At 44.7% G+C, this 14,257-nt stretch overlaps 1 protein-coding gene and 1 long non-coding RNA gene across 3 annotated transcripts in view; one reads left to right on the forward strand and one right to left on the reverse strand.

Annotated features, from left to right (window-relative positions):
* Positions 1-6,755: 6,755 nt before the first annotated feature.
* LOC125305070 overlaps positions 6,756-14,257 on the reverse strand; it is a 16,467-nt gene continuing 8,965 nt past the window's right edge. The window contains exons 3-4 of the long non-coding RNA XR_007195331.1: positions 7,591-7,778; positions 6,756-7,361 (exon numbers count right to left, since the gene is read on the reverse strand). This is a non-coding gene — a long non-coding RNA (uncharacterized LOC125305070). The remainder of the gene's footprint in view (positions 7,362-7,590; positions 7,779-14,257) is intronic.
* june (JunE proto-oncogene, AP-1 transcription factor subunit) lies at positions 8,827-12,024 on the forward strand. 2 transcript variants are annotated; one of them, XM_048259675.1, is made up of 2 exons: positions 8,827-8,973; positions 9,895-12,024. In XM_048259675.1, exon 2 carries the CDS (start codon positions 10,032-10,034, stop codon positions 11,121-11,123), a length of 1,092 nt encoding a protein of 363 aa, XP_048115632.1. In that variant the 5' UTR covers positions 8,827-8,973; positions 9,895-10,031; the 3' UTR covers positions 11,124-12,024. The 2 variants fall into 2 exon arrangements, with proteins under 2 accessions (XP_048115632.1, XP_048115633.1); XM_048259676.1 differs by lacking the exon at positions 8,827-8,973 and adding an exon at positions 8,990-9,322.

The raw sequence follows: 14,257 nt of genomic DNA on the forward strand, positions 1-14,257 counted from the left end.
GTGCAGCTCAGTATGCAATTAAGTTATGGCTGCTCCAGTGACCCCACGCCTTTCCCTCTCATATTGAGAACTCAGCAGCCGTAAATCACATCCGATCAGATCACACACACACACACACACACACACACACACACACACACACACACAGCCCCATCCCCAACCCCTGACAAACGCTGACTCCTTCCAGCAGTCGAGACGACGCAGACAGGACAGGCCTGGAATAAATGAAATACATGCACATGCATACTGTACATGCCTCCCCCCTTAGGACTGAATAAACTCAGCTCAGCTTCGCTTATATCAATTAAGCAGAAATGCTCCTGGGTGACGTGAGCCATTCGCTTTTTAAAGAGGGGTAAGATGTGCCGGTTTGACAGTAAAGATTAGAAAGTGCCGGATTTCAATTGTGATGTTTAAACGCCATGGGATTTTCTGTCTCCCACGTTTCCTAGCTAAAAGGTGATGAAAGTGTCCTTCAACATTTCAAATTTAATGCATTTAAATGAGTGCATTTGTAAAATGTCAACCACATTTATTTTTTGGAAATAACAAAGATGATTTGTTTTTCCTATTTTTTTATTTTATTTTTATAGAGTCAGGATAGCCACGTGTATGTAGTGTATGTATTCCTCTCCATGTAGACTCACTCTAAATTTTTCTCGATTAAATTTTTCTCTGGTCATTTTCTCCAATAGAAAAAAAAAATCACCCAATATGAAATTCTTACCAGCATTAAAAAATAACATGCACAGTTTACACAACATGGAGAAACACAGTCTGAAATTGATCACCCTGGCTTCTGTTTTATTTAACCTACTTAGCTATGACTGTGTGCTGAGCCCCCGAGGATTTAACATTTCCAACTGTCAGAATGAATTAACCATCACAAATACAACTTAAATCCCAAGCAGTTTCTCTGAGGTGACTCACAGACAGCAACACATTTTTGGATGGGGGGGTAAAAGTTGGACTGTTTCGAATTTGGGGGTCTCACCGGTGTGGAGCGTGCACACCAGGGAGTATGTGTGTGTGGGGGGTGGGGTTGACAGAGGGCGGGGGGGTCCCAGCGGGGGGTTGGCCCAGACGTGCGTGTCTGGGTGCGTGTCATAACTCCGTGTCGAAACAGACATGAAAACAGTCGCTCTGGTTTAGTCAGCTTTCAGTTTCACTTTCCTGCAACTGGTGGCGTGTGCCGCCGCGCCTTACCAGACCAGTGGGAAGAGCGGGCTTTTTGGAAGCAGGAATTTCTGAGTGTGTGTGTGTGTGTGTATGTACATGTGCATGTTTGTGTTTGAGTGTCTATGTGTACATACCTCTGTGTGTCCTGTCCATAGATGTGGGTCTGTTTGCTTGTGTGTGTGCAAACATGTACTGTAAGCACTTCATTCATAGGCCAAGACCTGTGAACTGTGAAAGTACCGGTTAGAAACAAGATGACTGGGTGGAAGAGAGAGAGTGAGAGCGAGAAAGAGAGAGAGAGAGAGAGAGAGAGAGAGAGAGAGAGAGAGAGAGGGAGAGTGCAAGAACAATCATCTACTAGTGCTATTAATTTTGCGTTGGTTTTTCATACCTTAAACAAAAGCGGCTGTTACCTAACAAATGAAGAACACAATGCCATCAGAGATGATATATTTGGTCTGCCACAAACACAAAGCTCTAAATGAATTATTATTTGTCCTCCCCCATCTCCAGTCCAGTGATTCCTGACCACTGAGGTTCCAATGTTGTCAACGGTTGCCAGGGGGCAGATGATTAGGAGACAGCAACACTTCATGAGAGGATGTGCGATGAGCCTCATGTCATGACGACAGGCTCTTGTTGTATTTGTTCGCTACTCAAGCTCTAGCAAAGGGTTGTCCTGAGGCCTCGGAAAACCACAACTTTCCATTTCACCTGCTTAATTACTCGTGGGTTAGGCCACAGGTTTATTGGAGAGCCTCATCCCGTAATCTGTTTCTTATGAGGCTGGGGAGGAGCGCAAGCCCCTCAGGAGGACTCCCAACGTCCCGTGAAAGCCCACATCCATCCAAGTCTTCATTTCAAATCAAAGTGTTCGAGAGACGCAAGCGTTCGTTGGTCACACCGTCTGGTCCACACTTGGCTTTCCCGGCAGTTTATACCTCCCTGCTCATTCAGAGCGGTGGTGCGTTGCGGTCAGACTTCAGAGATAGGCAGGGATAACAGATGTGGTCGAGCCACGAATAAACATGCCAGTTGTTTGGTCGGTGCCCTTGCTGGAGCGAAGTGTGTGATGAGGTTTAATGTGGGCCTAATTAAAGGCCAGCGTTAGTGACTGATGGCAATAAAGAGGCATTGCGGCCTGTGTGAGAGTTTTTTGGGGAGGTTGAGCCGCTGACGTCGAGTTTATTCCATTGTGTCTAGGCGAATGGTAGGATGTGAGTTCATGGAGAGCGGGTGTCTCAAAGCCACACTCAAATTACATGAATAACAAACAGTAAAGATGGTCATGACAAGGCTGCTAGTCATAACCAACAATGGCCTGTACTCCAGGTGCATTCAATGTTTTTTTTTTGTTGTTGTCGTTGTTGTTTTCCAAACAGAAGTTTAAATTAAGATTAAGTTACACAGTCTTAGACATGTGTAGAAAAGAGTACACCATTGGAAAAGAGTTCCAAGAAAATCTCAGCGGCTTCATCCTTTAGTCAGCATGCCAAGAAGCACTGCAATGCACCTCTCATATATCAAAAAGTAAAAAAATAAATAAAAAAAAAACATCTTAAAAATGTTTCAAAGTTCATTTATCAGCATTGCTGTTAATTGCTATGGTAAGCGTGCCATTTTTTTATATCATATTATAATTAATTAACTGTAAGTGATACCAACAATCAGCAGTAAGCGATACCTGCATTGGAGCTGACACAACAAAGGCTTGGCATGTCTGAACCTCTAATAGCCCAAATGAGCAGAACCAGACAGATGACACCCAGGTGAAAGACTAGCCCAGAAGGGAGTGACCACACTGCACCGGGCTCAGAGAAAACCATAGCAACAGGCAACGTGAGATGTTGAAAGTAATTACCATTTGCCACTCTCGGTACAAAAACACAGAGACGGCCAAGGTGTTGCCAAGCCTCTTAAAGAGATTCGTGATTGACATTTGGCTCCTGAAAAGTCAGTGCTCCACCAAAGGCTGACGGCCAGGAATATAAAAATAGGACGGTGTGTGTATGAGCAGTTTCTGCTGCTTGAGCCTCTCAACAAGGCACGGCTTGATTGCTGCCTCCACAACAGGGGTCTAGACTCAAATAATTTGATGACCATCTCACATTCATGAGAGCTGGGAGTTTTATTTCAAGCTGTATGGTGGTTTTTGCAAACGGTCACAAAATATGTCCAAGTTGGGATTCAGCACTGTGTCTGGCTGGAGACATGGCATCTGCATAATGTAAAAATGTAAATTGCTTGACTGGTTCAAATGTGACATGGAGCAATTCATGGGAGGACTTCAATGTCTGAGTATGTCTTCCAGCCGGTGTTTCTGTGGCAACCCAAATGGTATACACGGTGACTCATTTAGGAGCTGAGTTGTCCCACCGAACGTGGCAGAAGGACTCAAAGGTTTTTGGCCCCTTGCGCCCTGGTCGTCTCACCAGTGCCCGTCTGTAATTCATCCACATTCAGTGTGCGCAGCCCTGTTAGGACCCATAGAATTACACCTCTTTGGTGTGAGTAATGAGTAAGACCAGTAATGGTAGTATGTTTCTAATGCTTGATAAGATTACATGGAAGCAGCACACAATGAACTACTGATTACCAAGTGTAAGTATGGATCTGGTATGGTATTCAGAAGTTTGCATATAAACAGTGGACGGAGAAGTGCATAATTAGACCACAGGCCCACTGGTAGCAAAAGCTGTCTTATGGCTCGCAAGCTTGCTGAAAATAACAGACGCTGACAGACCTAGCCTTGAAACACATTTGGCAGGAAAACCAAAGCAAAGTGAACACAGATACAAGATTATGCTCCGCCTGGAGAATTGTCTATTATCTGCATCAGATTCCTTTTCAGTAATGTAAATTTAGTCCGACTCATCACAATTAAGATGGGGCTCACAACACCTCTTAATTTTCCAAATAGTGATTCAAATCCATATGCAATTCACTGGACTGAAATATTTCATGATTCAATAATGTTTGTGCTACTTAACATTGTAAAAGCTGCTGTGCCTATTTGAAAGTGTATCTCAAGAGTCACCTTACTGTAACTATCCTACACAAACACAAAATGTAGTCAGGTCGCTCACACTGTTCTAGATATGAGGTTGTCATCAGTAGGATAGAGGGCTGTACATGAAAATCTTTGTCTGAGTAGAAGGGGGTTCCTCTTTGAACAACGGCTGATGTAAATTTGTTTTTAAATTACAATACACTGCCAAGTGAAAAGAAACCGTAGGCTACTTCCAACAAGCCAAAATTGTATTGTTAACAAACCTGGTGCCAAATGCAATAGAGGTATTATGGAAGATTTCTAATCTGAATAATCAGAAAACTACTAAATGCACTTAATTGATCATTTATTACTATTTAAATGAACATTTATGCTATTTACCTGTCATATTTCTCTATTTTATACTGATCATTGTACCTGTGACCCATTCATATCATGCATATGATCTGTTGGCTCTAGTTTGCCTGGAAGTTTTAATGTGTGTGTGTGTGTGTGTGTGTGTGGAATGGGTAAGCAGCGAATGAATTGCCCTTCTTGGGATCAATTAAACTGTCTGAACTGAACTGAATGATAGAGAACAATAACCTTGCCTGCACTGCATCTGCCTCTGCGAAGCATGCTGCAAACGGAAGTCTCTGGAAGCATCTCTCCTTCAGCGGACATCAAGGATGCGACGCTGTCATCACTGCGGGCAGGGACCAGATGGAGGACAAGGGTTGAGGTCTAGCGAGAGCTCAGAGGCTAGAGGGTGGAGAGGCGAGGACTGGACTGGACTGGACAACTGAGGGCTGGAGCCGGGGGTAGGGACCGGACCCTCAGGGATGAGGGTTGGAACAGGAGGAGTCTAGAGGATGAAGTCGAACAGCTAGGAGCAAACCAAGACCACAGGCTGTAGTAGGAGGGCTAGTGGCTAGAGGCATGCAGCTAGAGGGGAGAGGCTGGAGGCTGGATGGTTGTGGGGAGGGTGGGTGGGTGGTTGGAGTGGAGACTTAAAGCTGGGGGGCTGGGTCAGTGTGTGTGTGTATGGGGGGAGGGGGGTGCTGGAGAGGGTTGGGAAGATGTGCATGGAGACTGGAGAGGAAGCCTGGAGGATGGACTTCAGAGGGCATGAGAATGAAAGAAAAATCCTCGGTGCGGACTGGGCGTCGGGGTGGAGGTTGGAAACTGTCTGCCACTGGTTGGGATTGGAGTGGAGTGGAGAGGAGGAGAGGAGAGGAGAGCACAGCGGCTGTGTTGCTGTAATCAGGCTCAGCTCGGCTCAGCCCGGTCCTCCTCTTCCTCCACACCCCCGAGACGATGGCACCGGCCCAGGCTCTCCTCTACACAAATAAATGTTTATTCTGTGCTCTCAGACACTACCTCATGGGCCTGTTTGTTCAAAGGCACTCTGAATTCGGTAATTTATTCCACTAATATCTGTAGCTACCCAACCGCTAAATAAACAAACCTTCGTCTCGTGGAGGGTGTGTGGGGGGGGGGGGGGGGTGTGCAGGGGCAACGTTGGTCTTCCTGTTTCTGTTATTATTTTTTATGTTGTCTCGCTGGACGTAGAAGAGAGGCTTCGAGGGCCTCTGAAGTTCTCCAATGCACCTTTTGGACAGCCACACTTGTCCTCCCAGTTAGTCCCGGCTGTCCATCAAGTTGACTCTGCCAGGTCTGCCACAAGTGACACGTCTGACAAAACAGAAAGTAATTATCTAACACCTGGTGAGATAATTGTGTGTGTATACAGACTGAAGCCTTTCCCCTTGGTCAGGTGCAATGAGAAGCACAAACTCTCCTCAACGTCTACCGACGAAGGAAGCGAGCAAAACCGTCTGGCCTTGGTTCAAAATGAAGCCGTCAGTCGAGACTATTTTTTTTTTTTTTGGACCGGCGTGCGCGTGGATTGAATTTGCCAGTGTGATGTTGCTGAGCGACTGTGGGAACCAGAGCGGTGGTAGCAGCACAGCCGTTTGCTGCAAGAAGGGAGGGAGTGTGGTGGAGGGGAGGAGAGGAGAGGAGAGGAGAGGGGAAAAAAAGCCTGTTCTAAGTGGAAAGTGTCAACTCTTTTCTGCTGCAGTGCTCTTATGATGTTTGACAATAGCGTTATATTAGAGTTGTTTTTCCTCCCTCCACGCTCCTTGGCTCCCGTTGTATGACTTCTGGATAACGCAGCTGAGGCGGAGAGAGAGAGAGAGAGAGAGAGGAGGTTCACACAACTCAAGCGGCTCCCCATTCAGCAAAGCAGAAAAGAGCCCAGCTAATGGACACCCCCATCGTTCTGCATAATGACATTCTGCATTCAGCTGACAGCAGGAAACACACAGTAGAACAAAAATAGAGAAACTCCTAACTGATCATTCATCATTAACATTAACCTGCAACATCTGTTTGTAATGCCGGTCCATATGTGAATATAGCAATCCTCTGGTTTTATTTAAGGGAAGAGTAGACCAACTTATTATATTGGAGTTGTATGCAAGACCAGTGATCCATGTGGTCGGTAGCAATATGTAATGTCCTCCCAGGCCTCCTGTGGTATCAGACAGCAGGCTCCAGAATGTGAGATTATTTCTATCAGCTTTATTGCAAAATCATTAGATTGGAAAATCTACCAAACAAACTTCTGGGCCTTTGAAATGCCATACAAAAAAATCTTTAGCAAATTGCCCCATTTCTTTGGCCAGATTGAATTGGCCATGGTAACTGTAACTTTTTTTTATCTCTTTAATAAAAAAATAAAAACATTTTGAGGACCTAAATGAACTTAACTTACTTTATATAAAAATATTTCTGCACATATTTTTAAATCCAAACACTTTCCATTTCAAATCGACAGATTTTCACTAAGCATCAAACACACACACACACACAGTGCACACAAACTAGTTGAGGGCTTTGGGCCATGGAATGCTTTTGGCTCAAATAAACACACACACACAAAAAAAATACATATCAGCCTGATTTAGCATTCTTGTGTGTGAAAAAGAGGTCAGTGAAGGGCGTTTTTGGGAGTCTCTCCCCTTCATGTCCACTACCTGGCTGTGGTTTGTCTGTGCCGATGAACTGTGCTCGTTCACATTGCTCCTCTCAGCAAAACCGAGCCAATCAGAGGTGAGCGGTAGCGTGAAAAGGCGTTTCGCAGCTCAATCATCCGCACAGAGAAAATACTTGAGGCGTCTTGAATGACCTTGAAGGAATTAAGCACACACACACACACACACACACACACACACACACACAAACAAGCATACATACAAATCATCATTATAAATTCAACCATGTGTTTTGGGGTTGGGGGGGTATGTGTAGAGTGGAGGGGGCTGCTGCTGTGGATGGTGGGTAGGTGAGGTGGATGTTAGTTGGGGGTGGGGTGTGTGTGTATGTGGGGGGGGGAATAATAACCTGGAGCAAATCACCTTCAGAGCAGCTAACTAATGCAGACTGGAGAGCAGTGTAGGGAGAGAGAGGGCTGCTCGGTGCCCGCGCAGCGGCCCAGAGCAGAGGGCATCTGTGTTGTTGCTGTCGGCGTTGACACTGTCCTCAACCCTCAGTACGTATATTAGGCCCTTCCTGCCTCGCATACACAGCCTCTTCCTGACAGTTCCTACAGGGATGAGAGAGTTCAGCTACACAAAAAATACACACACACACACAAACAAGTTTCTTGTATATATGCAAACGGAAATATGCCCCATATACCAACCCTAACACAAAATCTATTGAAAACGTTTTATCTGTATATGACTGTGAGGAGTTCAGAGTTCAACAGACTGCACATGCTTGTGTGTGCGTGTGTCTAGTGTTTGTGTGCGTGTATGAATGGCGCCTCTCCTTTGACCTGCAGCATGATAGTGAAAGTGATCATTTTGCAACAGAGTGGTAGTGATACTTGTCTTCACTCTCTGATCAGTAAGCAATATGACATAGTGTAAATAAAAGTTTATTTCAGTCTTGTGTCTAGAAACTATGTGGTGATTGAACTTGCTTGAAATGTCTTGACATGGACATTGTAGAGTGGCAACATGTCATTAAAAACTGTATGTAAAGTATTTTCTATAAGCCTCACAAGTTCTGTGTTTGTGGCATGGGAGAAATAGGCTACGGGAAGACCCTCATTTATTGTCTTCAGAGGTGAATGAAAATTCAGTTTCTGGTGAATTCAAAATTAAATAATTTGACCCTCCTTGTGAAATCTTGTGAAATCTTTACAGTAATAACTTGCGTAATAACCTTTGAAAAGACAACTCATGGTTGACGGTTATTCTGCTGCCCTCAACGGACTACTTGAAATGGTGAGAAATATTGCGTTATCTTTACAGTCCTCGAGAACCTGACGTGTGACATATGACATGGTTTGTAAAATTCTTGTTTTGTGCATTCAGTTTCACACTTATGTTAAACTAAAGACCTTGACCCAGCGTCGCATGAGGGCACTAGCATCCAAGAAAGTTTCTTGCGTTACATGTTTTGTAAGACAACAGCGCAATTTACAATAACCTATTGCGCATCGGCCGCCGGCTTGCAAATGACCAATAAAATAAATCCTTTGAGCGAAGCGGAGGAGGCGTCAGAGAATCTGTGACACCGATGTAGACTAGTTTCAGGAACTGGAGAGAAGGGCGTGTGTTATTAGTAATCAGCCAAGCAGAAAGTCCCACAGTCGAACTGTCAGCGAGCGGCATAACAGGCATACGAGGAAAGCAACTGAGGTGAACGGACGCGTCTTCCCTCATTCTAAGACTAGATGGTTCTATGAAGAAAACATCTCCATCAGAAAAAAACGGGATTTTAACACCGCTGTAAGTAGTGCATATAGCTTGAAGACTGTAATTCGACATAGCTTTCGGTTTGGGATTTTATATTGCCTGGCTGTAAAAAGGCTACTGTAGCTGACTGTATTTCAAGAGATCATCGCGGACGCCGAGCCGAGCCGGCTCGCTCAGTGCGTGGGTAATGTAACTACGTGTATTTTATGTCACAATTCAGCGGTCTGAGTAATCAGACATCGAGGACCACTGAGTCATTGGATTTTTTCATGGGAAGGTTATTTCACAAGCACCAGCGATAGAAACTATTTATCGTAGTAGGCTGTCTGGGTTTTCCTGTCACGTAGCCTAAACGGATTCGAAGCAAGGTGGTTCATCCCTTGTAAGTTATTCATACACTTTTATGCGTATAGCTTTCATGTAGCATAAGTCACTTGTCAAAAGACGCGCGTATGTTATAGCTGGCGCGGTCGAAATATTCGGTGCGTATGCGGTCGTGTTTTAATAGATCCACATTCCGTAAAGACGCGGGAATGTAGGCTATCAACGGATTGTAGAGTCTAAGTTTCACAATTGCTTTTAAGGTTACATTTTATGGCATTCTCTCTTGTTGACAGTTTTCAGTTTGGCAAAGCCTGTGTGGGTTGCCGTTTACAGTAACCGATGATAATATCTGGGAAGTCCAATGCTTGTGTGTTTGTCAGAAATGCTATAAACACCTTAGAATTCGCCTATAAGCAGGATGGTGACCAATTTGAAGACGCTCAAGGTCGAGTGGAGTACATCATTATGTGGTCTGAGATCAATTAGTGAGGAGTACAACTGTTTATCGTTTCTCAAAGTTGGAATATAGGCTACAACGCTTTCTACATGTTGGATCTACTGTGATGATGATCTTGAAATCATGCTTTGTTATGTGCTAGTCGTAATGGTTGTCTGTGTTTTTTTTAACAGGTATCTGAGATCAAGACCCTCCCCCTTAAAACTTTGTTGTCAATAACTCCTGGCGCTCACACACAATGCATATGTGGGACAACTACAGCCTCTGATACCTGCTAATCAGATTATGAGGATTTGCCATTACTGTGTCAATGACGGGTAAAATGGAAACACCCTTCTATCACGATGACACACCAAACGTGCCAAACTTTGGGCAGATGCCAGATTACGAACGGTATCAGACCCACAAGATGATGAGCAAAAAGAACATGGCGGCCCATCACTTCCAAGGTGTGGTGGGAAGCCCGTCGGGTCTGAAAATGCTTCAGGGTCAGCCAGGCAGCAACGGCAACATCCACCCAAACAGCCTGGGGATTAACAGCAACACCAACAGCGCCCTGATGGCGGCACACCAAGACATGAACCTTCTCAAGCTCTCTTCGCCGGACCTGGAGCAGCTCATCATCCACTCCAACCAGGGCCTGGTGACCACCAGTCCGGCCCCCAACGCCTCGGGCAACCCCTTCATGTACCGCAACCAGGCCACCAACGAGCAGGAGGGCTTCGCCGACGGCTTCGTCAAGGCGCTGGCGGAGCTTCACAAGCAGAACCAGCTGGTGGGGGCGCCCATGTCGCCGTCCTCGTCCATCCAGGGCACCTACCAGCGAATGGCCATGTCCGGCGGCGACATGCCCATCTACACCAACCTGAGCAGCTACAACCCCAACGCGCTGACTGTCTCGTCCTCGTACCCTGGCGGCCAGCTCCCCTACCCGTCGGTGGCGCACGGCGGCGGCGGGCCCTCCGGTCACCACGGCGGCGGTCACCACGGCGGCAGTCACCACGGCGGCGGTCACCACCCGCACAGCCGAGGGCACATGGACGCCCCCCAGACGGTGCCCGAGGTGCCGCACCCGCCCGGCGCCGACCCGGCCAGCTCGCCACCGTCGCTCTCGCCCATCGACCTGGAGACGCAGGAGCGCATCAAGGCCGAGCGCAAGAAGTTGCGCAACCGCATCGCCGCCTCCAAGTGCCGCAAGCGCAAGCTGGAACGCATCTCGCGGCTGGAGGAGAAGGTGAAGGTGCTCAAGACACAGAACTCGGACCTGGCCTCCACCGCCAGCATCCTGCGGGAGCAGGTGGCCCAGCTCAAACAGAAAGTCATGAATCATGTCACCAATGGCTGCCAGATAGCAGTCAGCTCCGCCACCATGGCCAAGAGTGGGGAGAGCACCAGCTGCTGAAAACAATGGAGACAAGGTTTCTCTCTCTCTTTCTCTGTCTTTCTCTCTCTCTCTCTCTCATTCACTCGCTCGCTCTCGGTCTAGCTCGTTGCTAGTCGTTGTCTCTTTCTCTTTTCTCTCAGTTTTGTTCTGCCGTCGCGGTTTGACTCAGTGGTGTGGAGAAATGACTTGGACTTGGTGATGGTAACAGAGGTCATAGTGCTGAGAGGTGCGAAAGAAGGGGAAACCCCTCCTGGTGCCACTGCCTTGCCGAGAGGAGAGAGAGAGAGAAGAGGGGGGTGGAGGAAGGGATGGGGGGGGATCCTCCAAGGAACATTTCAGGACACTTTGACTCCTGGGCCCCTTGCAAATGAATCATTGGAAACACAGAAGACACTCCTTGAAAATACAGGAGAGCTGCGGGAATGCCACCCAAAAGAGATGGTATGGTTCAAAGGGAAATGTCCTAACCACACACACACACACGCACACACACACACAAGCACACCTCTGAGATAAGGGTGAGGAGTGTGCTCTATTTGCTTTATTGTTTTGGCACTTTGCACTCGATCAGGTTAGCTGGAGGCACCCAGGCACAGGGGAGACCAGGCCAGGTTCGCCATAGCCCTGAGGAATATCACAGCCAGCCACACATACACACACATACAAACACACACACACACACACACAGCAGGGCCTGCACCTCTGAATGACACGGTCTATTCAAACATCGTGGATTCACTGTGGGACACGACGAGTTGACTCAGAGTGGGGATTCCTCACACACACAAAAAAATCATAATAATCGCCCCCTCGAGGACCCTCGGGAGACGTGTTCAACCCCAGCTCACGAGTGAATCAACACACTCACCACTTCTCTGTACGAGAGAGACAGAAGGGGGAAATGGCTGGGGTTTTTTTTTTTTTTACTCCGAGTTTTCTTTCATGTTCAGTTTTTTGGTCAGCTATACAATGAGTTGCTGGGTAAAATGTGTGCTTAAATTACGTTTGAAATTATATGCACTAGAGTCGTGGAGTTGACTTTTAAGACATTTCAAAGTGACCAGCAGCAGAAAAGGCTTTGTGGGTGTAGTACAAAAAAAGTTTTGCACCTCTAACTGTAGATGTTGCAACGGAAGCTTCAGGTATTAGAACTTGGTCAAAATATACCCACGTTAACTGAGTTAGTTGGCTGTGTCGTGATGTAGTTATCAGTGCAGATTCTTCTATTTTGTCTAAGTCATCATGTCTCAACGACCCAGTGGAGCATATTGTTAGTATGTTTGTTTGTTTTACTATTGTGCAATTTGTGAATATTGACAAAAAATTACCTTTTTACGACAAAAGTGGAACTTTCAACTTTTTAAATGTGTACTAAATGACTGTGTTTATTTTGAGATTTAGAGTAGTTTTGAAAAAAAGAGAGCATATTTAAACGAAATAAATCTGTACGGCCTGGACTTTATAACTGTGCAACAACAGAGCACTATCAATGGTACTTTGACTTCTTCTGGTTGAGCCTGAGTGAAATGAATCTGCATTCCAAGACAAAGACCTTTTGCACTGTATTTCCTCGTCATTAAAGACACACCTTTAATAATGCGTTAATACCATGCGTCTACCATGACAGCATGTATTAACCTCAAGCAACAGTGTGCGGGGCTGCCACTTTAAACCACATCAGTTCTGTTTATTTAAGGTTTTTTGTGTGCTAAAAGGACAAAATGCTGAGAAATAGAAAGGGAGAATATTATCATATTAAGAATCACATTTTGGGTTACATCGAGAAAGCCAGTCTGAAAAAAATAGAGAAGGGCTTTTCAAGTAATAGTATTTGCTTTTTCTCTTTGTTTTGTTTTATTTTGTTTTGCATTGTCTGGTTTTTGTAAGAATTTTCAAAAGCAATTTATTTATGCAAAAAATATCTATACTATTTATGTTGTTTGTGTAAAGGAACTGTACAGGTTGAAATACCAGTGTCTTATTGACACTGTTTTTGGGACTTATATTGCACATAAATCATAACATTAAATGATGTCTGATATTTATCTCAAATCTCTCACATGAAATGTATACAACCGTATACAACCTACTCCTTCTGAAAACTACTTGGTATTTTTTGTGGATTCCTAAAAATAAAACTCAAGATTGTCACTATGAAACGTAAATCAGATTATCTTCATATCCTTGGCAGTGTGTCAGTTTAAACATTGGCTACTTTGCTATAACATGGCTAACGTTGCATTTCAGTCAAAGATCGTGCAAAGAGAGTGCTTGCTTTTTCAGATATTGCTGATGGCTTCAATAATCTAAGCAGATCTTTAAGTCTTTACATACATTTTTTTGTGCACTGAATTGCTACTAATGCCTTTCATATACAATACAGAGATATAGAACAACTATTTATATATATAGTATATATATATATATATATATATATATATATATATATATATATATATATATATACATTCTTATCAATCTGGAGTGAGTTCATGGAAATTGTTAAAGTAGATTACAGACTTTTGAGTGTCAAGGAAATATTTATTTTTAAAACTTGAAAAAGGCTTTTAATGCCAAAAGCAGTTATATTTTTGTACAATTTTTCCTTTTTGAGTCTGAAGTTTTCATTTTTGAGACACAAAACTGCATAAGTGAACTCTAGTGCGCTGTGTTTGTTCTAGACTACACTATTTATTGCATTGCATTTGGAGGACTGTCATTGATAGTGTCAACTTGAGTGTGCTTTCAGCAGATTTCTATTGCATTTGTGTGCCCCCTCACTTGAATGGCAATTGACAACAGTCTTAAACCTCAGTGCTACATCTCTGAGGTTTTTGACAGTGTTTTAGTGTGTATCCATTGCAGTTTTTTTCTACGTGAATGCATACTGTACATACAGGGTTTTTTTTTTTTGTGCTGTGGTTGTGTCAGTATGATATTATTTATTTACGTTCTGGGATGCATCCAATTGGGAATAGACACCATGCACAGGAGATGTAGTTTAAAATGTTCAGTGGCATCCCTGGGCTGACTGGATCTAAGAAGTAGAATCACTGCCATGTGAAGTAGTCTCAAACAAAACGCTGCGTGTTTGAATAGAGGGTGGCGGCGGCATTTCCTGAGACTGGTCATTTCTTCTTGTTTAAAACTAA

The sequence above is a fragment of the Alosa alosa genome, chromosome 12 (assembly GCF_017589495.1).
Source record: "Alosa alosa isolate M-15738 ecotype Scorff River chromosome 12, AALO_Geno_1.1, whole genome shotgun sequence".
Taxonomy (NCBI): Eukaryota; Metazoa; Chordata; class Actinopteri; order Clupeiformes; family Clupeidae; genus Alosa; species Alosa alosa.